We start from the raw sequence: 22,888 nt of genomic DNA on the forward strand, positions 1-22,888 counted from the left end.
GGGGAGACTGAGGGGAATCAGATACACAGAAATACTTGTTGTGTTGCTTCAGTGAAACAGAGCTTTGCAGTGAACTGGCAGGAAATAAGGAATGCCAGCACACAGATGAGGCTCTGGAGGAGCTGGTTTCCTCCCAGGACTGATTGATGTCATGTGCTTTAATGGATTACTGATGGCCAGAGCGTGAAGTAAGGTGGTGGGTGGTGTGTATCGAGGTCACCTCCCATCTACATCAAAGCTAGGCTGACATCTTCATCAAAGAGTCTATTACCATTCTTGGGGCTTATTTCTCCACCTCTCTCTGCGTTGGCTTTTTTCGGCCCATTTCTCCCACACCGTCCTGTTCTTATTAAAAGACTGCTCAGCTTGAGAATGCTGAAGGGCTGATACCTCCTGTTGTTAGCAGTGTATGTCTAATCTGCCTATATCTATTTATTAGTTTAGTCTTTTAACGGGCTCGCTCTACATATCCCACTTATTACTAGAGATGGTCCGATACCATTTTTTGCTTCCCGATACCGATTCCGATACCCGAACTTGCGTATCGGCCGATACCAAGTACCGATCCGATACCAGTGTGTCATATATTTTATTATGTTTTAACAACTGTATACTACTATCCCTGTATGGATGTCATATGATTTCTATCTTTGTTGTCGGTCTGGCTCAGGTTAAACTCTTTGTGAAACATGAATGCCACAGAACGTTCTTTTATTATGCAGTTTGACAGTCAGTTATAACGGAAAAAGAACATACATAAACTACTTTAATGTAGATTTTCTTTAGAGCTTTATTACGTGGTATTGGATCGGTGCATGAACTCCAGTACTTCCCGATACTGATACCAGCGTTTTAGGCAGTATTGAACATATCTACTTATTACACGGCTACTCACCAAATAAATCAATAATATGACACAAAATATTGATTTAAAAAGGATTTTATTGATGTAAAAACAATGTTATTGCTTCCGCTAAAGAAAATAGTCTGTTACGTCTCTGCAGGTTGGAACACTGTGTCCATAGCAACCTAAACTCTGTAGCCTCCCTAGCGTTATAATTCACATTAAAATGAACATTTCTGTTGATGGTGAAGTGAGACAAAGTGAATGGGACTTCTTTGGGAATATTTATGTTGACAGTTCTGTCCTCACTCATCTCGTTTCTTTCTTGCTCAGACGCTGCAGTTGACACACCTGGAAACACAATGTTACAATGTAAACATTGGCACTACCGCTGAAGTTACTGTGTATAGACCCTTTGCAAACACGTGACCATGACTACGTGATGATGGATGGCAAAATCACCGGCAATAACAAGCTAAACAGTGTAGTAGACGAGGGGAAAGTTTCATAGTTTCAATCAGTTTGAAATACACAACACTAAATAAACTGTATTTATGGCTTTATGGCTTCTTCTATTGAACAACAAGTTGTCATGCTGTTATCGGTTGAGGTAGAGCATCTGGTAGGTGCTCACAAAGAGCAGTATTTGGAGAAGTTGGAGATAGCAGGATTGGATACCGACCCATAATTCTTCCTCCCTCTGTTTTCATGTGGACTGTTTTCAGTCCACATGTTCTGTACCACTATGTGGTAAACAGGGTATCCCCATATACTAGTGCTGATCTCAAGGCTTTTAAAAGTCTGGATGCTTACCAGTTCTTTGTAGCTGGCTGGGTTACAGGTACGCGATGCTACGCTAACGGCGGGGGGAGGTACCTCATAATGGCAAAGATAAGACATCAATCTAGGGTTTATTTTGTATTAACATCTATTCTTTACTTAAGTAAAGATTTATATAACACGTAGCCCATGTTTTTAGAGGACATGGTCGGTCGAGGCTACCCACATACCACTGTTCACTGGGTGTGCCAATGCAACTTCCTAATGGATGCCTGAATGCATCCCAGCTCTGGGAAGTGCAGTCATAAATTCGTTAATCCATGCAGTAAATCACAGAGTGTCTATGATCAGTAGTAACCACACATAATTGTAACATCTAGCCATCTTCTTATCTGTGATTATAGTCGCTGTAGCTTATGTTAAGATTTGACCGGTTGATATTACGACGCGATGGCCAGCAGCTAGCGAGCAGTCCAAAGCTAGCTGCAGCTAGCTCATCAGCTAGCCGGGGTAGGAGCTCCGCAGACCCGCATTTAACTCGTTTTTTTGGCCTTTTTGAAGCTAGTTTCCGTGCCATGTCATCTTTAATTTAACCGATATTTTTTTGTATGTGTGTTAAGTTAAATGATCAAGGGAACGGCTTTCTTTTTTGGATATGTAGCTAGGTCAGTGAATAACCAACGTTAGTTATGGGGTCATCATCGGGTTGGACCTGTTAGCAGGAACAGCTGTTTAGCACGGCAACTAGCTAGCTGGTTGAGGATAATTTTATTTATCACTCATTTAAAACAGAAAGGCAATACATACACATGCTTGTGTTGGTGAGGATTACTCTGCAGATTGTGAATGTGAGAACACAAACACGAACGAATGGCTCGTCCAAGATGATAGTGATTAGTTTAAAGAAATGCCAATAAACCAGAGGACTAGCCAGACCTTCCTCCATAGCGCTGTGGAGGAAGGCCTGGCAATGCGAGACTAGATCTGTAGTGGTTGGATCCCAGTAGCCCTCAGGCTGCCCTCACATCTGTGCCCAGTCACAGGCATTATCTCCCTACTCTTAAGACCAGCCTGAGGGAGGAGCTGGACAGCTGTGATTGGTGTATCTCCTTGAAAGCCTGGCTGAATTGGGGTAACATTTGCCCAGGGACATTGTTTCCCATGGGCTCACGACAGCACCTCACTGCTTGACTGTTCAGTAGCTGTTGGTCTTTTTTTAGTGGTTGAAGGTAGAAAGCATAAGCGTCAACAGGACAAAGAGATACATACTTTTTTTAAACTAGCAACGGGACAGTTTGGATTGTCAGGCTTAGCGAAGATGCACCCCCTGTAATTTTCTTTACACAGATCTTTGGCATCGTTGTGGTTCTTGGTCTCGGCGTTGTGAGTGAGAGAAATGTACTCATTGCCATTCTCATCCCGTTTTAAAAGAGTCTCTTGTCAAGTCTCGATTGCCCTCTCTGCCTCGTCTTGCCAGATGCAGCTGGACGTTAAACCACACTTTTTGGACGAGTCCACTCGCTGTATTAGGGGACAGCACCTCTGAACATACAGATTTAAATACCCCGTGGCTGGATTTGAAGGTAGCACAAGTCCTTATGTCAAACTTTAAGATGTGTCAACATATTCCAGCGTTAACTGCTATGTAACTGGAAATCGAGTACGTTCACATTGGCGTTTCTTACAGATGCATAAAATGATTGTAGGATCTGATTGAGGTTTTCTGTCTTGACCTGTGAAAGTCTGTTGACATATTCTTCTGGATGAACCAGTCTTTAAACACTGCCAGAGCCCGTACCGTACTCCGTGTTTCCTTCATGTCTGTCTTCTTCAATGTTGTCCCTTTCTGTGTCATCCAGCTCTTTGTGTCTTTTAACCTCTCTTGCTTCATCTGTGCTATTTTCTTGTTCTTCTTTTCGTTTCTTTACTGGGGACTGTACAGCCATTACCCACAAATCCAACGTTTCGTTATAGGGATATCCCGATCCCGATCACAGTATCAGATCGCAGCTGATTTGGGCTTTTTTTTTTTTTACTGATCGGGGCTCGGCATTCACCCCGTTTACCCACTCTGAGCATGTACATCAATTTGTAGTGATCTTCCGTGTGAAAGTCCGTCTTTCTTATTCATCCGTTTTATTACAGAAGCGGATTACTCTAGCTCTCCACACTTTTTCAGTAATTCCACCAGGAAACCTCACTTTCAGGCCGTTATTCCCTGGAGCTGACATCAGTAAACACAAGAAGAAAATCAAAGATTGACTATTAAGCGCAAGAGGCATCACTAAGTTTTCATTGTCCAGCGGGGAACTTGAAACTGTTTCAAGATTCAATATTTTTATTTGCCATTTGTGCATTCACCAAACCAGTCCAGGCACATAAGAATTCTTGTGCAGGCTTTTTGACTCAAGTAAAAAGTAAAAAGAGTTAAGGGCAAGAAAGAAAAAGCAAACCGACTAAAATAGAAAAAGAATATACAAGGTAAATAAATTAAAATAGGAGACAAAAAAACTTAGATACTGTACAAAAGATTGCAAAAAATACTACTGTAATACTGTAACTGGAGGATACAACTATGGGGGATATTGCATTTGTCACGAGAATAAATATTGCAAATATTGCACAGTAGTAGTTCACAGTAGAGTGAAGTAGTGAGGATTATTGCACATTTTATCACAGTGAATTTTTCAGTGTTTTATCATGTTTTTGCCATTAGTTTGACTGTGGCAGGGAAAAAACTGTTATAGAACTGTTTTATGTGTAGTGATACTGTCTGCTGTGTCTGAGTCAGTGTGTGCAGTGTTTGGGTCTGAGCAGAGAGTGAGCTGGGTGGAGTGAGTCTCTAATGATGCTCTCTGCTCTTTTCCTGCCTCGCTGTTTGTATGTTGTGTCCATAGAAGGAAGCTTAGTCTCAATAATCCTTTTTGTAGTCTTAATGACTCTTTGGAGAGTCTTCCTCTCTGTCTGTTTGGTGTTCCCATACCAGACAGTGATGCCTATAGTGAGAATGCTCTCTATCAGTCCTCTGCAGGCCTGGGTGAGAGGGCTACGACTCAGTCCTGCTTTCCTGAGCAGCCTGATGAAGTACAGCCACATCTGGGCCTTTTTCACTGGGACATTTGTGTTCAAGGTCCAGCTCAGGTCAGGTGTTACATGCAGGCCCAGAAACTTAGTAGTTGTCGGCCCTCTCCACCTCAGTCCGTCTGATGGTGAGAGGATGCAGAGGGGGAGGATTCTTCCTGAAGTCCATTATTATTTCCTTTGTCTTGTCTCCGTAGAGGATGATGTCGTTCTCCTCTCCATAAACAAGAATGTCCTTTACCAGATTCCTGTAACCTGACTCACTCCCCCCCCCCCCCACACTTAATGAGGCCCAGGATGGGGGTGTCATCAGCATATTTTATGATGATGATGTTGTCCTGGTTGGAGACAGTCAGAGGTGTACAGGGTGAAGAGTTTGGGGCTGAGGCAGCAGCCCTGTGGTGATCCTGTGCTGACTCTGTGGGGTGGTGGGATCCTTAAGAGAACTGTTTTGGGGTTGAGAGAAAAGACTAATTTGCTGCGCTTAGTTAAATGTATTAAGCTTAAGACATATTTTAGTTACTTTGTTTACTTATATTAAATATTTGAAAAAAATCTGATTGGATCAGGGGGACAAAAAAGCCGATCGGGACATCCCTTTCTCCAAATATATTAAAATAAATATTAAAACATTCCCTGTTGTTTTCTGACTTTATTTTGCCACAGTTGATAAATTAACCAGACTTCTTTCTGTGGATTGATGACAGATGACAGAGCCACGGTGCCTCTGCTAAATAGCCTCGGGAAGGAACTTGTTTTGGTGGAACATGTGTACGTTCAAAAGTTGTTTAGTTGTGCAACAGAAAACTCAGATTGGACAGATAGTCTAGCTAGCTGCCTGGATTTACCCTGCAGAGATCTGAGGATAACCATAGTCCTCATAAATCCACCGGAGTCTGTGTACAACACAAAGAAGGAGGAAAGTAACTCCGGCGGCACCTGAACAATTCCGTAAGTGGAACATCGTAGATATAGACTAGTCCTGCATCAACACAGCTTCGGAGAACAGAGAGAGGTTGGGCTTGTGGCCATCACTAATCACTGAAAATCGTCTGATAAAACTGCTTTGAAAAACACAAAGCATGTGAAAATACATTACTTTTAGAAAGAAATAATTATGGTGGCAGAATTTTATTTCTGTCCCATTGTCACCTTCCAAATCTTTTTTCTGTAGCCTGAGTACATCAGTATTAGACAGTCTGAACATGCAAATCTGTTTCCTGGCCACTAGTCACGCCCCAGCTGGCCCCATTAACCCCTTCCCCATCCCACTGCCAGCACAATGTTTCCATGTGAAACCATTACAGATGAAAAATAAGCTCTGCTGGCAGCAACAAGCCCCAACTTTATATGGCTGCTGAAAACATAGCAGAGGTCTCCATCTAGTGGTGGGGTCATGAAACAATCAGAAAAGCCTTTTCTAAAAAGAAAAAGTACTTTCTGAAACCTGCCAAACATGTTTCTCTCTATTTCTACTCTTTGTGTTTCATCTCTGGCTTTTTGGTTGAATCATTTTGTATTTGTCTGTACATATTGTCATGTCCTTCATCCTGTCATTAAGTATTATTTGGAATATTATATTTTGTATAGGAGATAGAATATTATACTGCCAATGTCAGGGTTAGGGGTTGCTATTTACTTCTTAATTCCATTGTAAAATTCAGTCATAAATTGAAGGTAATTTTAAAAGGATAAAGACAGCCAACAGTATGGGCAAAAGTGTTTAAACCTTTTCCGAAAAGGCTTCTGTCATAGGGAGAGGTGAAACTTGTCGAATCACACAACAGCCATAACAGGGCATCACGTCTCTCCTCAAAGGCATCTATAGTGTTGTATTGAGAAGTGACAGAAGTAGGTGTGTGAAGAATATAAAAAGAGAGCTTGAGAGAGAAGTTTTGCCCGGTGTTGCATGGGTTAGCATGCCACATCACAGCAGGTTCAACCAGGCCGGCTACGGCCTTTCTGTGTGCAGTTTCTAAGTTCTCTCCAAGCCTGCTTGGGTATGTCCGGTTTCCTCCCACAGTCCAAAAACCTGGCTACGTCAATTGGCTTCTCTTAAAATGCCTTTTTGTTTCGTAAACTTTAGTAATTCCCTAAAACAGCTGCTCACTGTAGTTTCTATCAAACAAACAGGAAATGCTAATTTAGTTGGGGACTATTTTCAGCGGTGGATGAATCCACATTTGGTGCTCTAGTGAGTATTTGTGGCAGCAGGACGGTGTGTGTGGGATTGAGTCAAAATAAAGTACAGTGTGTGTGTTCATGGTGATGAAGGAACATGTCAGCTAGTGCAGCAGTGAGGCTTAGTGACGTGAGTTTATGGCACAGAGGGAGAAGATATATTAGGCTGTGATACACACACAATGCTTATAAGTGTGAAAGTTTATTGAAGGATAGCCTCAAGGGGGTCCAACAAAAAGATGGATGCATTGTTGGTTTGATGTTTTCATGGTATTTGATGGCCATAAGAAAAATAACCCTTAGTTATTTTTAAAAATGTGTTTTTAAAACTCTTGGTTTGGTTTTTAGTCTGAAATCTGATTGGCTGTCAGAACGCAACATCAGTGTTGAATAACAGTCTGTCTGTCTCGCAGCCAGCAGACTGGAACAGATAGGAGCCTGAGGGATTGCTGGGTCTCTCTCTGCTCCACCTGACCGTGTGTCTCTCTTTCAGGTTGTGCTATCATCCGTCCTCCCAGAGATGGAGGGATAAGGTACAGAGGTCTGACACAAGAGCAGGTGAGAAGGGCTGCTGGAACACAGTTATAACAGCTGCACAGAGATCAGTTCAGATTCACTAGTCTGGTATTCACAACACAGATTAATGTCATTACAATTATATATCAACTTTACTTTTTATATTCCAAATCCTACATGATCAGAGTTTACAATATTTGCTTTCATGAACTCTTCTTTGTATTTCATGTTTTTATTTGTATTGTCCTTTGACCTAGAATGTGTCAGTTTTGTCATGAAACAGTTAAATTGATCCATACTAAAGATCATCGTATTGTATTGTGCGTGTGTTGAACTAAGGCTGGTCATTATAGCCTGAAATGTGCACTGTATACAACAACAGGGCCATGTCATACTCACCACACTGCTGAGTTATGCTGTACACCAGGGGTCTTTAACGTTTTATAACCCAATGACCCCTTATCTGAAAGAGAGATGGAGCAGGGAACCCCCTACTACATGTTTTATAAAATGAAGTTGCAGATTTAACTGGGCCTACAATAAAAGCCTAAAGCCTTTATACATACCTTTTTAGTGCATAGAATACTAAGCTTTTAAAATAATTGTTATTATGATTTTATAAATCATGTTTAATGTTAAACATACATGTGGAACAGTGAATCGGATTAACTGTATCTGTGGATCTTAGTGACTACCTTACCTATACGCCAGTAAGCCTATCATGAATGTCTTTTTATTTTTTACAAATAGGCTGATTTATATTTGCTAATAAGATGTTGGATTCATGTTAAGACATTTTCATTTTTGAAAAAACTTTCAATCCTTTGTTGCCGGTTAGCATGTCGTGAGTAAAAGTGAGCCAACAACAAAAACAAAAAAACAACTAATTACTTTTTGTGGCCTGCGTATTCACGAGTACAAATATCAATGCAGATTAGGACTAGATGATTTCCTAGGCAGATATTGATTTGGGACTATATTGGGTGGAAGCACAGGCGAAGCAGTGCTACTTGGGCACAGAGATATAATGCTATGATATAATTTTTTTTTTTTTGTTGGCTCACTTTTACTCACGACATGCTAACCGGCAACAAAGGATTCCATTCACTACGCTAAGCTAAGCTAGCGGCGGCACTGCCGGACTAAGACAATGCATGTTCTGAGACAAAAATGCATTTGCCCACCTATAGAAATATAGAGGAGACGGTGAATAACCCTATTTCAACAAATGGTGGCATATTAAGGTAAAAAAAAAAAAACTGTTTCAGAATTTACCCTAACTCAGATTAATTTGATTTGATTTAAGTGTTTGATATATGTACATCTGCTTGAAGTGGCTATATGTCACTTTCAGTTTGTATTCATTCTAGTGGCCGCTTTGGACGAAAGTGGTAGTGTTTTAACCACACCTGCTCTCGTAAAGCTCTTTTCTTTACGGTGCTGTATCACCTACTGGAGATTACTGAGTTAGCGTTACCAGGAGGTCATATAGTCGAGATGAATGTTTTGCTCAGACAGATAATCAATAAGACAATACGTAGACAATTGTAGATAATACAATAAGAGAATACGTTACAGATGCATTTCAAGTGTTGCATACGGTAACTTAGCCTACTTTGGATGTCTCATGAGCTAAACCGGGTAACGTTGTCACTGTCACTGTGTCACGAGCCAAAGCATTAAGAGATTGTTGAAGCAACCAACATAATAATAACTTTATATACAGCTTTATACAACTTTATATTCATTTCATGAAACCCACGGATGCTTTACAGAAGTACTGGGGGACAAGGGAAAAGAGAATAGTAGGCCAACACAAACACGGACTAAAAGGAATAAAACGTAAATGGAAGGCGGACGTAATTTAATGTTGGCTACTGACGTACATCTAAAGTTATAAAATAACATTGAATGAAATAGACATATTACATACCTTAGGGCCAATTCGGGGTGGGTTTTGAATCATTTACAATCCCGTAATTGTCTCCATCTGTTAAAGCATGACCGAGTGTGACTCACGTTATCACCCGTTGTCTTTCACTTTCCCTTTTATCTTTTACTTGTTCTTGGTTTAATTTCCTTCTTTCCTGTGAGGGCCCTGCCCCAGTATCAGCCATAGCTACATAACCTCTAAAATAATATTAAAATACAATTAGGCCTATATAAAGAAATCTCCTACCTTCTTTTACCTGGCTCAGCTGGCTCGATAGACTAACACAGGCTTTTCCGGTGTTACAAAGAAATCTGTGACTCATCAGAATGTGTTACTGTAGCAGTCATCTACCTGCCGTAAATCATTCTTTGACTTTGCGGGAAAAATCGGACACGGGCAGATGACTTACTAAAAACTATATAAAAATAGCGTTCTTTTCACTGTTTTCACTGTTTAAGTTTAATTTGCTGTTAAGGTCATTTAAGACCATTGTATGAAAAATGACCGAGCTTTAGAAACATTAAAAAGTTACATATAGTCACTTTAAGGCAAATACAGCCCTCATCCAGAAACACACACTCTACGCTTTACCATCCAAATCCTTTCTTTGCTTGTACAAACAATATAACCAAATCTGTTGTGATATATTTTATATAATATCTGTGTGTGTGTGTGTGTGTGTGTGTGTGTGTGTGTGTGTGTAGATCCGCAGTGTGCAGGTGCTCCCAGTAGACTATGAGATAGAGTACATCTGCAGGGGCAACAGGGTGATTGTGGGACCCAAGGTCAGGAAGTGTTTGCCCAACGGCACTTGGACCGATCTGATCCAGCGCAGCAGATGCTGTGAGTTTAACCTCAGCTGACTCTCCATTACACATTAATTCATCTCCCACCTGAAACACTGTTTCAGACCAAGCAGCAACTTCCGGGCCTGAAAAGTGAAGCCAACGCTGAAGCTCCTTAAAACTGCATTCTCACTAACTTCCAGCAGGGGGCGACTGCTCTGGCTCCAAAAATCATTTCTTTTCGGGCATTTTAGGCCTTTATTTACATAGGACAGCTGAAGACATGAAAGGGGAGAGAGAGGGGGAAACGACATGCAGCAAAGGGCCGCAGGGCGGAGTCAAACCCGCGGCCACTGAGTCGAGGAGTAAACCTCTATATATGGGCGCCTGCTCTACCAGGGGAGCTACCCAAGCACCCAAAAGTCTCTTTCTATAGAAGTCTATGAGAAAATGAGCCAACTTCTCACTTGATTTATTACCTCAGTAAACATTTTCATAATGAGTTTATGGTCTCAAGCTCTATTTTTAAGTCTTCATTAATACAGCATGATGTTCTTTTAGTAAATGATGGTCCCATTTATTTTAAAATAGACGATAAAGCAGGGGATGCTTTAGGACCAGTCAATCGGGACAGAGGCTTAGCAATGCTAACCATAACACTATGGAAATTAAATATTACATTCAATTAAAACATTAAATTAAAATACACCTCAACTTGTTTTGGGCTGTGTGTGTTTTCATCTTAAGGTTTGACCCTCTCACTGTGTGTTTTAGCTGCAGCAAAGTAAACTGGAATTTTCTGTCTTGTTTAGCGCGCTGCTAACCACGCTAGCTAGCATTAACTGGTAACTTTAAAGAAAGTGTGCTGTACATGCAGATGAACGGTAAATCTCCACTGGATGACTCAACTCAAAAAGGTTGAAAATCAGCAACTTTCCCTCTCTAGCATTTAGCTTAGCGAAACACCATTGAAACCATTCACAACACTGGCTTAGCTGCGTCATCCTCACCAGCCCCTTTTGTCCAAATATGGTCACTTGTGGCTCCAAAATACCAAGATGACAATGACCAACATGCAAACCCGAGGCTCCAAAACAGCAATCCACAAACCAGTTGGTGACGTCACCAATGCTATGTTCAGTATTTTTACAGTCTATGTTTCAGACAAACAAACTCTGCCTTCAATCGTCTGGTCTCAGAAGGCAAAGATATCCTGATTTAACATACCTGCAAACTAGTCGCTTTTTGGCAAAAATTGCCGTTTTGAATGGGAAAATGTCATCCACGTGAATCGTGTAGATCTGAAGAGTTTTTATTTGGGGGGGGGGGTGTACAATTTCCCATAAATGGGACTTTCAAAAACCTACTGCGGTCTTCTTCACAATAAAACATCTTTGGTGATACGTCACGCGAGTCATTTGGCCAATCACAATCACTGACATTAGTTTTGAGGTAAATGCTGTTATCTGCCAACAATATAATTGTTTTCTCTAACATTGTAGTTAACATGTTTAATGTTAACGTTATAATGGAAAGCAAGCTTGTTGGCTTGTCAGCGAATTGTGTTGTTAGCTTACAATGTTAGTTCAATGTGAAGGACTTTGGCAAGGCTATATCCTCCACTGTGTTAGTATTGTTATCAGATTTTTTATGTATATCTTGTCGTAAGATATGAGCGAAATGAAAACGAACACATTGGTATCTGGTTTAACGTTAATGAGGTCCGGCACCGGTGCCTTAACGACTAATCTACCGGACCGAATAGCAACGTGGATTTTGGTGCCTCATTTTGGTGCCACTTAAATGCCTGCACTTCTCTCTGATGCTCTGAAACGGACGTTAGAGGCAACTGAAACATCACCGCATGTCACGCTAGTTAACACTACACTTGGCAGCAGGTAACGTTAGCCTACCGTTAGCTAGCAGCTGGATTAAACATGGTTAAAATGCTGACCGCTAAACGGTGTGAAAGTGTATAAAATGTGTCACCTTTTTCAGCCCTTCTGAGTTTGCATGTATGATTTAATGTTGAGGAGAGATCATCTGAACTCCCTCTGTCCTTAAGAGCCAACTTTTTGTGCATGATTAAGTCCAAGCCTTTCAGTAAAAAGTAACCTATGTTACCTATTTCACATCAAATGCAGAGGAAATTGAAAACTTTAAATATTTGTTAATTGTGTCGATGGACCAGTTGCCATCAACTCTTAGGAAATATCATTATTGCTGTTAATTGCTCCTGTTTTTTTTGTTTGTTTTTTAATTTAAATGTTCAGACCTGAGGTTGTAAGCCCATTTGGCATTACAGGGAAAAACAGATCCACCTGCATGTTTCCTTTAAAGTGTGATTGACAGTCATCAGTCTAGCTAGAGCTGACATGAGGTGTTACAACTGACAAAAAAAAAAGATTAGAATTATGTCCATTTCTTTGCTGGGTACAAAACAAACTGACCTTGAGTTTTTTTGTAAACTGGAAGTGTTTTTCTAAGCATTTCACTGTTACAGTTATAGCTTAAAACCTACTTTCTTATGCCTACTATACACTAGAAGACTCTGAAAAGTCTTTTAAAACATGCAGAATCAGATTAGCTGAGTGATAAGCAATGCTTTTTTCTCCACTTAGCAACAAAGGGAACTTCAGTATTTTTCAACCTGGACCTATTTTCCCATGTATTTGTGTCTAAGTAAATAATGGAAACAACATTTTTTGAAATTGGTCCAGTATTGAGTGAGAGCCCTGCAGCTGGCAGCCACACTCCGGGCTGCGATGTAACCCTATAGAACAAATTGCGCTCCATCAATGTACTGTATGTCCACTAAAAGTGCTGTTTTTCCACTTAAAGGCTCAGATTATGACGTGACCAGCCACCGCTATGGTTGCTAGAGACTGAGGCTCCCACACTCATCTCCGTATTTCATTGAATAACCAGGTCTATTGCTTTTTCTTCAACGCCAAACCGTTTTGTCTGTTGTCACGGTGACTCAGTAAAGCGCCTGCAGGCAGGAGAAAGCGGGTCTCACTGTCACCTAAACTATTTACTCGTTCAGAGAAATTTGTTGGCATGGCAGCGCCTAATGGAACGTTAGCTAATGGAGAAACTGATGTGAACCGCGTTCTCTAACATGGAGGACTTAATCACTCGGGTTTTGGAGAGGCAGCTGGGTGTGCTTGAGTCGGTGATCTACAGCGCAGTGAGGGGAGTGTTGGCAGAGATTGGTGCCTCGCAGCAACACATCGAGGCAGAGCCTGAGATGCAGAAGGTTATGGTGTGTGAGCCAGTGCAATCTGACAGCGGCTTCGGGTGCCTGAAGGGACTCAACACGAATTACACACTGAACGCAACTTGGACTCATTTAACCACCTCCGTGGATCGCTCCCGGGGCGCCCGCCTTCGCTGCAGCCGCGGAGCCGGGTGTTTTCTGGCTGGAATTGGAAGTGGAGGAAGACGCACTACATGCACGGGTCGCCCCGTGCCGCGGACCGTTGCCAACAGAGGAACCGGAGGGCACCGGTGGGACTTTGCGTTCTGTGCCGGGGCCACGACTGGAGGACTCCGCACTGGTGGACTAGCGGTATTTGGGCTGCTGTACCGAGCTTGACTGGAGGTCGCTGTGTGTGGGTTTTGGAACCAACCTTTCAAGGGACATCTAACTAGACTGTAGGAAATGATGAATGCTGGCTATTCAGTCTACGGTCTATGCTTTTGTGGACATTTAATCTGAGAAGATCATGATAAATCCGGAGGACACGGTGTGTAAATTTCGGAGCCGGGCTTTAAAGGGACACTTAACCAGACTGAAAATACACGATTGAATGCTGGCTGGTCAGTTTACAGTCTGTGTTTGTTGACATTTGGCTGGACTGAGGGAGCATAGGGAATGCTGTCTGTTCAGCTCATAGTCTGCTTATTGCTCCAACTAGATTGGTGTTTTACACACAGCTTATTCCAGAAATTGTTTCTTACATAGCCTACTTCAGAACTTAATAGCTGATTGAGACCTAGTTCTAAGGTGTTTATAATATTGTTCATGTGTAACATAAGAATTCACTAGACCTGTTTTAATTTAACCTGTGACTTAAGACAGAAGGTGCAGTTTTGAGCTGGAGTTTTGCGCAAAACTTTGATGTGGTCACGCATCTTACAGATAAGGGAGGGGGTCTGCGGTCTCAGAGGGTTAGGGGATTTATTTTACTTTTTATGTTTTTGTCACACCTTTCTCAGAGCTAATAGTTCACCCTTTGCTACAGATTTGTTGGCAAAATCCGGTATGGTACTCAAGACACGTATACAACACCATAGTTCCCTCCAGGCTCGCCACAAGGCTCACGGACCTGGGATTAAACACTTGAACGTGCATGTGGATCCTTGACTTCCTGACAGGCAGACCCCAGGTGGTGAGGGTGGGGGCGAACACAACTCTTCCACCCTCATCCTTAACACCGGAGCACCCCAGGCAGTGTTCTGAGTCCCCTGCTGTACTCCCTGTACATCCACGACTGGGTAGTCACTTTCAACTCCAGCACCATCATCAGGTTTGCTGAAAACACAGCTGTGGTGGGCCTGATCACAGACAATGAAAAGCTCTACCTGAAAGAAGTAGAGGACCTGACTCGCTGTTGTCAGGACAGCAACCTACTGATGAATGACTTTGGGAAGAAGCAGGGAAGGAACTACGCCCCCTTAACGTCAACGGTTCCTCAGTGGAGAGGGTGGACAGCTTCAAGTCCCTTGGTGTCCACATCAGCGAGGGTCTGACCTGGGCACTGGATACTGACTCAGAGGGGAGAAAAGCAAGGCAGAGACTGTTTCAACTCAGACGCCCTCAATTACTGATGAATTTCTCCTCCTGCATCATCGAGAGCATCCTGACGGGGAACATCACTGATACATAAACAGCACTGAACAGGACCACAAGGCACACCCCAGAGTGTCAAAGTATATGGGAGCTGTACCACTTTTAATTTGGGTATGACGTTTAGACCAAAAAGCATGGATTTCAAGCGTTTCTTCAGCCACTTCTGTCTACAACAGTCGAGAACCCTTTTGCAATTATGTAAGCACATAATATAATCTGAAAACTGCTGCCCTGTTTAAAAAAACAATGCAACTGATCTCAGCTGGTATTCTGTCTGGAATGGAGTGGAATGGACATTTCTAAGTGACCGCAAACTTTTGACCGGTAGTGTAGATGAAAACATGACAATGACAGAAGGAAGACTTGGCCTGAAGTGACACTGGATGGAATCCAAAATTGTAGTAGTTATTTCAGTATACTTACCCATTAAAAATATACCATTTACTAGGAAGAACTGCAAAGGTAAAGTGTAACATTTTGGAAAACCTGTTCAAATGAATCAGTCTCATGTCTGTGTGTTAAGTACAGTGCTGGAGTCAGGGCGAGGTTAGCCTAGCTTAGCAAAAAGACTGGAAGCAGGGGAAAATAGGGCTCTGTCCAAAGTTCAATGACAATTAGTGGTTTGTGGTAATGCTAGAACTATTTCTTAACAGCCATCGTGCATCCAGCTGCCCAATACGTCTCTTCAGTGTCTCTGGCTATAGGGCTGGTTGCCAGATATGGTCAGTGAGCACGAGTTTCGGGTTTTCACTTTGTATGAAACCTGGCAACCTCACTGTGACACCAAAACTCTGGCAGGCTGTGCACAGTTGCTACATCTAGTTGTTCACAACTAAGTCATTTTGACATTCTGTTTGTCTAAAGATTTAACAAATAAACAACATGTTAATTAGTGAGCTTTAGAGGTGTTGATAAGTGTTCATGTCTGTCTTTATGTTAAGTTAGGTTAACCATATCCTGACTCCAGCTCTGTACTTAACATAGACATGAGATTGATATCCATCTGAACATCTCACTCTCAGAAATTAAATAAGTGTATTTTATGAAAATTAAGATATTTAAAATGTTGCTTAATTTAAGTAGGTGTATGTTATGATATGGAGAGATTCACTAGAGATGTTGCAAGTAAATGCAAGGTAATAGTATTCTTGAGGCCATTCTGATACCACCAGGCATGTGCTGCCTCTTCCCTGACAGTCTGATGATCATCGCTCACGTTGCCTATGTGCGGTTAGCACGATCTGATATCACCAAGTAATTAACAGGCCAGGATCAATGACGAAGTTGTTTGCCCTGGATTAACATTACAACCGGTACGTTTTGATTGTGATGTCATTAATAGTGCGACGTGAAGGTAAATAAAAAAAAATTAAAAAAAAAGGCCACCAAGCCATCGCAGACAAGCTTCACTATCAGGTAAGATTTAGCATCCACACCTTGACGTTGAGGGAATAAAAAACTATCCATTGCTAGCGTTAGACTCACTTCTCTAATCCTAACAGCTCCAAATATTGAGCTCTACTTCTTCTGTGTTGGGTAATTCTTCAACTATGGTACTCTTTGAGCTAGACAGTTTCAGAAAATAAAAACATTTCTACAAAAAGTTTTTTAATCTCAGTTGGTTTCTCAATATGTCTAGAAACCTTCCCTGAAGTTGGCTGTGATGATTTGTATTGAATAATATATATATTTTTGCCATTTTTATCTGACAGTCCAAGAAAACGGCCATTTCCATCACATAACAAAACATGTTTTTAAGAGAAAATAATTAAATATCTTCTGTTATAAATATATTTGATTAAATAGCACACACATCTGTATTCAAATTTGTAATTTATTTATTTTTCAGAAATGTAACTGTACAGATTTTACAATTTTTACACAAAAAAACACCTAAAACTACGTCACTGGAACATTTCATTTACTTATCATAGCTCAAATCAAAATCAAGATCAAAATCATGTATTTCTCAAAGTGTATACACATATCTTACCCATAACTGCACATTTATCAACATCACTGAATATAGTTGGTTTGATTGTATGTTTTTTATATGTTTTACTTTAATATATGTGTTGTGGTGGAAATGACATGGCGTGACGGAAGAGACAGTGTGTGGTGGAAATGACATAGATAGGCAACTTCCAGTTAAAAACTATTTTTCTACTGCTCTATATGGTGAACCAAAGCAAATCAATAAGCAACAGCATTAGTGAACCAAAACATATCACCAATATTTTTAAATTAAAAGCAATCCAAAAAATGAAAAAACATGAGTTTGTGTTAAAAATCAGCAAATCATTTCTTCACTGTTTTCTACACGCCGAACTAGCGCAAACCCTTTATGTCATCATTACCTTAATATAACCTTAATATAACCAGTTGAATATAATGTTGAATAACAGATAAAATAGGCAATATATTTTGAAATTGAAAACTTACACTACTGGTCAAAAGTTTTAGAACACCCCAATTTTCCTAGTTTTTTATTGAAATCTTAGCAGTCCAAGTCCAATGAATAGCTTGAAATGGTACAAAGGTAAGTGGTGAACTGAGGTTTAAAAAAAAAAGTAAGGTTACCCAAAACTGAAAAATAATGTACATTTCAGAATTTTACAAAAAGGCCTTTTTCAGGAAACAAAAAATGGGTTAACAACGTAAAGCTGTTCTGCAGCTGTATGTGTGTTTGTATAAAAGTATTGTTGGAACACACTGTGGTACCATACCCTCGTGAGCATTATTTGAACAGTATTGTACTGCAGAAATTAGTGTGTTGCCATAAAAATGGCGGGAAAAAGGCAATTAACAATAGAAGAAAGACAGACCATCAGAACACTTAAGAATGTTGGTCTTTACTACAGAGAAATTGCGAAGAAAGTCAAGGTGTCGTGAGTACAGTATTCTTCACCATCAAAAGGCACTTAGAAACTGGGGGAAACTCTGACAGGAAGAGGTCTGGCAGACCCAAAGCCACAATAGAATCAGAAGACAAGCTTCTGAGAGTCAACAGCTTGCGTGATAGGCGGCTAACAGGACAACAGCTTCAAGCACAGCTTAATAGTGGTCGTAATAAGCAAGTCTCAGTTTCAACTGTAAAGGGAAGACTTCGAGCTGCAGGTTTGATATATCGAGTTGCAGCAAGAAAGCCATGGCTAAGATGTCAGAATAAGAAAAAGAGGCTTGCCTGGGCCAAGAAACACTGCCAACTGAAGACTGGAAGAAGGTGCTATGGACTGATGAATCAAAATTTGAAATCTTCGGTTCATCGCACAGGAGTTTTGTACGCCGTCGAGTAGGCGAAAGGATGGTTCCTCAGTGTGTGACATCAACTGTCAAACATGGAGGAGGAAGCATGATGGTCTGGGGCTGTTTTGCTGGATCCAGGGCCAGTGATTTGTACAGAGTGAAAGGCACCCTGAACCAAGACGGCTACCACAGCATTTTGCAGCACCATGCAGTACCCTCTGGTATGCGCCTAGTTGGTCAGGGGTTCATCCTACAGCAAGATAATGACCCAAAACATAAGTCCACGCTATGCCAGAACTACCTTAGCAATAAAGAACAAGATGGTAAGCTTAAAAACATGGAGTAGCTAGCACAGTCACCAGACTTAAAGCCCATTGAGCTGGTTTGGAATGAACTGGACAGAAAAGTGAAAGCAAAGCAACTTACAAGTGCCACACATTTATGGGAACTTCTGCAACAGAGTTGGGACTCTGAACTGAAGAATATTTGATTTCCATTGTAGAAAGAATGCCACGAGTGTGTTCAGCTGTTATATCTGCCAAAGGAGCTACTTTGATGAGTAAAAAATTTAGAATACATTTTGGTTTATAAATTGATTCCATGATTTCTTTTTTAACTTCAATTATTTATTTGTTCTATTCTTTCATTTCAGAGTACAATAAGACATTGAACTGCATGAACTTCAATAAAAACCTGGAAAAATTGGGGTGTTCTAAAACTTTTGACCAGTAGTGTATATGCTTATATGCTATATGCCTATGCTGAACCAGAGCAAACACTCTGTACTTAAAAGGGTGATAGAATGCAAAACCGATTTTACCTTGTCATAGTTGAAAAACAACAGTTTGGAGGGTAAATAGGACATACATAGAACCTCAAAGTCCCATTGACACCTCTTTCCTCTGCAAATCTCACAATTTGAAACTGCTGCTGAAAACGGGCGAATCTCAACAAAGCTCATAGTTGACGTCAACTTGGTGGCTCCTCCTTATTTGGCCATAGTCTCTACCTTTGTCACGCCCCAACATTTACAGCACTGACCTGAGGTCAGCTTATTCTTCTGAATCTAGGTCACGCAGATCTCAGAAATTTTATACATTGTTCGTCTGCTATTTAATTACTAAATTCACTTCTGAGACTTTTTATGTGAGAATCAACTATGTAGAGGTCAAATATATGCCATTTTACGAAATTTGATGGCTAATTGCAAATTTTGTCTGACTGTGTGTTGGAGTTCAGCAGGAGCTCAGCAGGAGCTCAGCAGGCTAACGTGACAGACGTGTCCTCCTTCACAGACCCGGCCCGCTGTGAGCTAGATCGATCTCCGTCACAACCGGAAGCCCGCGGCACTCCATACCCGCGCAAAGTCACTGTTTCTGGACTACCAAATGCCGAGGCCCTGATGGAGCTCCAGGGCCTGCAGCTAGCCGCGATCTTTACCCATAGGATTGAAGGGACACTAGCAGCTAACGAATACCGCACCTGCTGTGCCGATTCTCCGACCAATCTCCCGCTCCATTGTCCCCTCACTCGCGAACAAGACCCCCAAGGTACTTGAACTCCTTCACTTGGGGTAAGGACTCATTCCCTACCTGGAGAAGGCACTCCATCGGTTTCCTGCTGTTTTTTTAGTTTTTATTATTTCATCCAGGGACAAGAAAAGTACCATAGTTACTTAGCATACTGCGGAAATGAGGTCAAAAGTTCAATGTGTGCTGCACCCTTTGGCCGAATACGATCACCTGTGTTTTTTAGCCTAAAAATAATCGGTTTGTTTTATTAATGTATTTATTCATTTTTCAAATATAAATTATACTATTTACACATTAACAATTTATTTATTTATTCATAAATCAACCACAGCAATTTCTTGGGGGTGCTAAGGGGGTGCTATGGCAATCCTAGGGGTAGCTACAGCACACGCTAGCCCCTCCCTGGCGCCGCCTATGATAAGAAATAAAATATCAGTGTCCAGTTATATCTCTTAACAAGATGGAATGGCTGTCATTAGGCTAACCACTTTAATCCTATGGAAAACAGGCTACCTAGCATGACCAGCTAGTGCGTTGGCAGACTTGTGGTGGTATGAACTATCCTAAAGGTAGCTTAATACTAAAATGTAGATGTCTGTAGAATTTTTTTGCATAACTAATATTACAGACAAAACACCTTAGCAACATGTGTTTTAATCAAAGTTGATAGCATTAGCAACTTATATATGCAATGCTACAATTAGCTGCAAGTCATTAAGTGTTGATCCAGGACCACCACAGCCTCACATTCATCCTGGACTGTTGTTTATTACAGTTATTCTGTGTTGTCATTAAGTGTTGATCCAGGACCACCACAGTCTTGTATTGTGAGTAAAGTCTGTGGAGGTAAAACCATGTACTCTTTTCTTTCAGAAATGGAGGATATTATTAAAAAAGTGGTCATCAATGAAGAAAAAAGAAAATGTGGATCCAAGAAAGCCAAACTAGATGTTTTTGTGATGCCATGTCATCCCCCTCCCACACAACCCATTATCATTACTTATTATAATTCCTTTTGAGTACATGACAATAAACTACTTGAACTTGAACTTGATTAGACAGTCTTCTTGTGTGTGTTCATTTGCCCATACATGAAAATGTATGAAATGATAAAAAAAACTCTATTTTTAAAAAAAACTTTATTTAGAAACTAAAACTGTAATTGGTCCAATTTCCCAATTAGGTGGGAAAGAACATGCCCCAGTGCAAGTGGTCCAAATGAATGGGTTTCCAAACTAAAAGTGGAGTCTGCATCATAAACTTTGTTGTTCTCCAACATCTTCAACAGAGTTTGTCTGTGGAGAAAACACAGCAAACCAAGACATCAATCACAGTAAAACAACAATATTATAAGACCTATGTTATGGTATGGTATATGGTTTAAAACTAGGGCTGTCAATCAATTAAAAAATTAGGCATCAGAGTAGTGCCTAGTGTCAGATTGTGTGGTGGTCCTGGATCAAAAAATGTCTACAGACTCAGATAGACTTAGCTTGAACTTTTTAGTAGTAAGCTACCTTTAGGATAGTTCATACCACCACAAGTCTGCTAGCGCACTAGCTGGTCATGCTAGGTAGCCTGTTTTCCATAGGATTAAAGTGTTAAAGTTAGCCTAATGACATTCCATCTTGTTAAGAGATATAACTGGACACTGATATTTTATTTCTTATTAATATCACACTTGGTAGCTCAACCCTTTCCAATTTAATAACTGCTAGCACACTAGCTGGTCATGCTAGTTATCGTTATTAGCTTGTTTAGCCGTTAGCTGGTCATGCTAGTTATCGTCATTAGCTTGTTTAGCCTACATGTTAAGTCTATAATGTTTTTGAAGACGTTCAAGAGGCATTAGTACTTAAAACTCTTGGAAGTAGGCTAAATCGTACCTGATAGTGAAGCATCCACTTATCTGCGATGGCTTGTTTTTTTTGTTTTTTTTAAATTTACCTTCATGTTGCACTATTAATGACATCACAATCAAAACGTGCCACTTATTAGGGTTGTAATGTTAATCCAGGGCAAACAACTTCATCATTGATCCTGGCCTGTTAATTACTTGGTGATATTAATCGTGCATATGGGTTAACAGTTGGACTACTTGTTATGAATCCTGCTTTGTGATACACTGTTCTTACTCTATTCTAATATTTCTGTACCTGTTTTTAGCCTGTGGTGGGGTTGGTAACTCCTTTATCCTAAGCTAAACTAACATCATGACCTGCTGTTATGCTATGCTACCATTCCCTTACTCCCTTTGTCAATTGCACTCTTTTAAAGTAGTAAAGTATTAAAGCCACTATCGTAATGTTTGCAGTGGCCGTATAAAAATATGTGACTGAACTGCTATAACTATCACATAGGGGTTTCACGATTTCAATTTTACAAAAATCGATAAATGAGCTTTCGATTTCCACTATCAAAATCAAAAGCAGGATCGGCGATTTCTCCAGTATTTTTTTCTCTCTCCACCCCTGCCTACTTGCACATGTCTAAAGAAAACCAAAAACGGATACAGCATGGCTTACCGGCTGGTAGCATGCATCTAACAAATGTGTTAATCCCCCACTTGACCTTTCTTTCTCCTTCACCTGTTCAGCACTGAACTTCGCTCCATGAAGGCCTCTGGTCGTCGACTGGAGAGACTTTATAAAAGAACTGGCCTCACAGTCCACCTGGAGGCCTACAAAGACGATGTGAGCTCTTACAAAGAAGCTCTTATCAAGAAACAAGACACAATACTACACCACCCTCATTGGCAACCAGCAAAACCACTTCACAATGCTGTTTTCAACTATAAACCACCTCCTCCACCCCATTGACACCCACCAACCTCCAGGTGACCGTGACTGTTGTACCAAGTTTGCGGATTTCTTCCAGGCCAAAGTAGTTCTTATCCATCAACAACTCCTGGTATCAGGCCCCTCCCCTTCTAACGCCAATCTGCCATAGGACATTGCTCCCTCCCTTGCTCATCTGCCTCAACTCTCCTCCTTCACGCCTGTGGACAACCTTCTAGTGACCAAGTTGGTCACCAAAGCTAAGGCTTCCACCTGCTCCCTGGATCCAATGCATACAGCCCTGGTCAAAGCATGTCTGCCTGTTCTGTGTCTCATCATGGTGGATGTCATTAACTGC

At 41.0% G+C, this 22,888-nt stretch overlaps 1 protein-coding gene across 1 annotated transcript in view; it reads left to right on the forward strand.

The window, feature by feature from the left end:
* The window catches only part of LOC144529375 (gamma-aminobutyric acid type B receptor subunit 1-like), an 86,505-nt gene that overhangs the window by 57,860 nt on the left and 5,757 nt on the right, over positions 1–22,888 (forward strand). The window contains exons 4-5 of the mRNA XM_078268434.1: positions 7,380–7,444; positions 10,040–10,178. Coding sequence (XP_078124560.1) covers positions 7,380–7,444; positions 10,040–10,178 — 204 coding nt within the window. The remainder of the gene's footprint in view (positions 1–7,379; positions 7,445–10,039; positions 10,179–22,888) is intronic.

The sequence above is a fragment of the Sander vitreus genome, chromosome 14, assembly GCF_031162955.1.
Source record: "Sander vitreus isolate 19-12246 chromosome 14, sanVit1, whole genome shotgun sequence".
Taxonomy (NCBI): domain Eukaryota; kingdom Metazoa; phylum Chordata; class Actinopteri; order Perciformes; family Percidae; genus Sander; species Sander vitreus.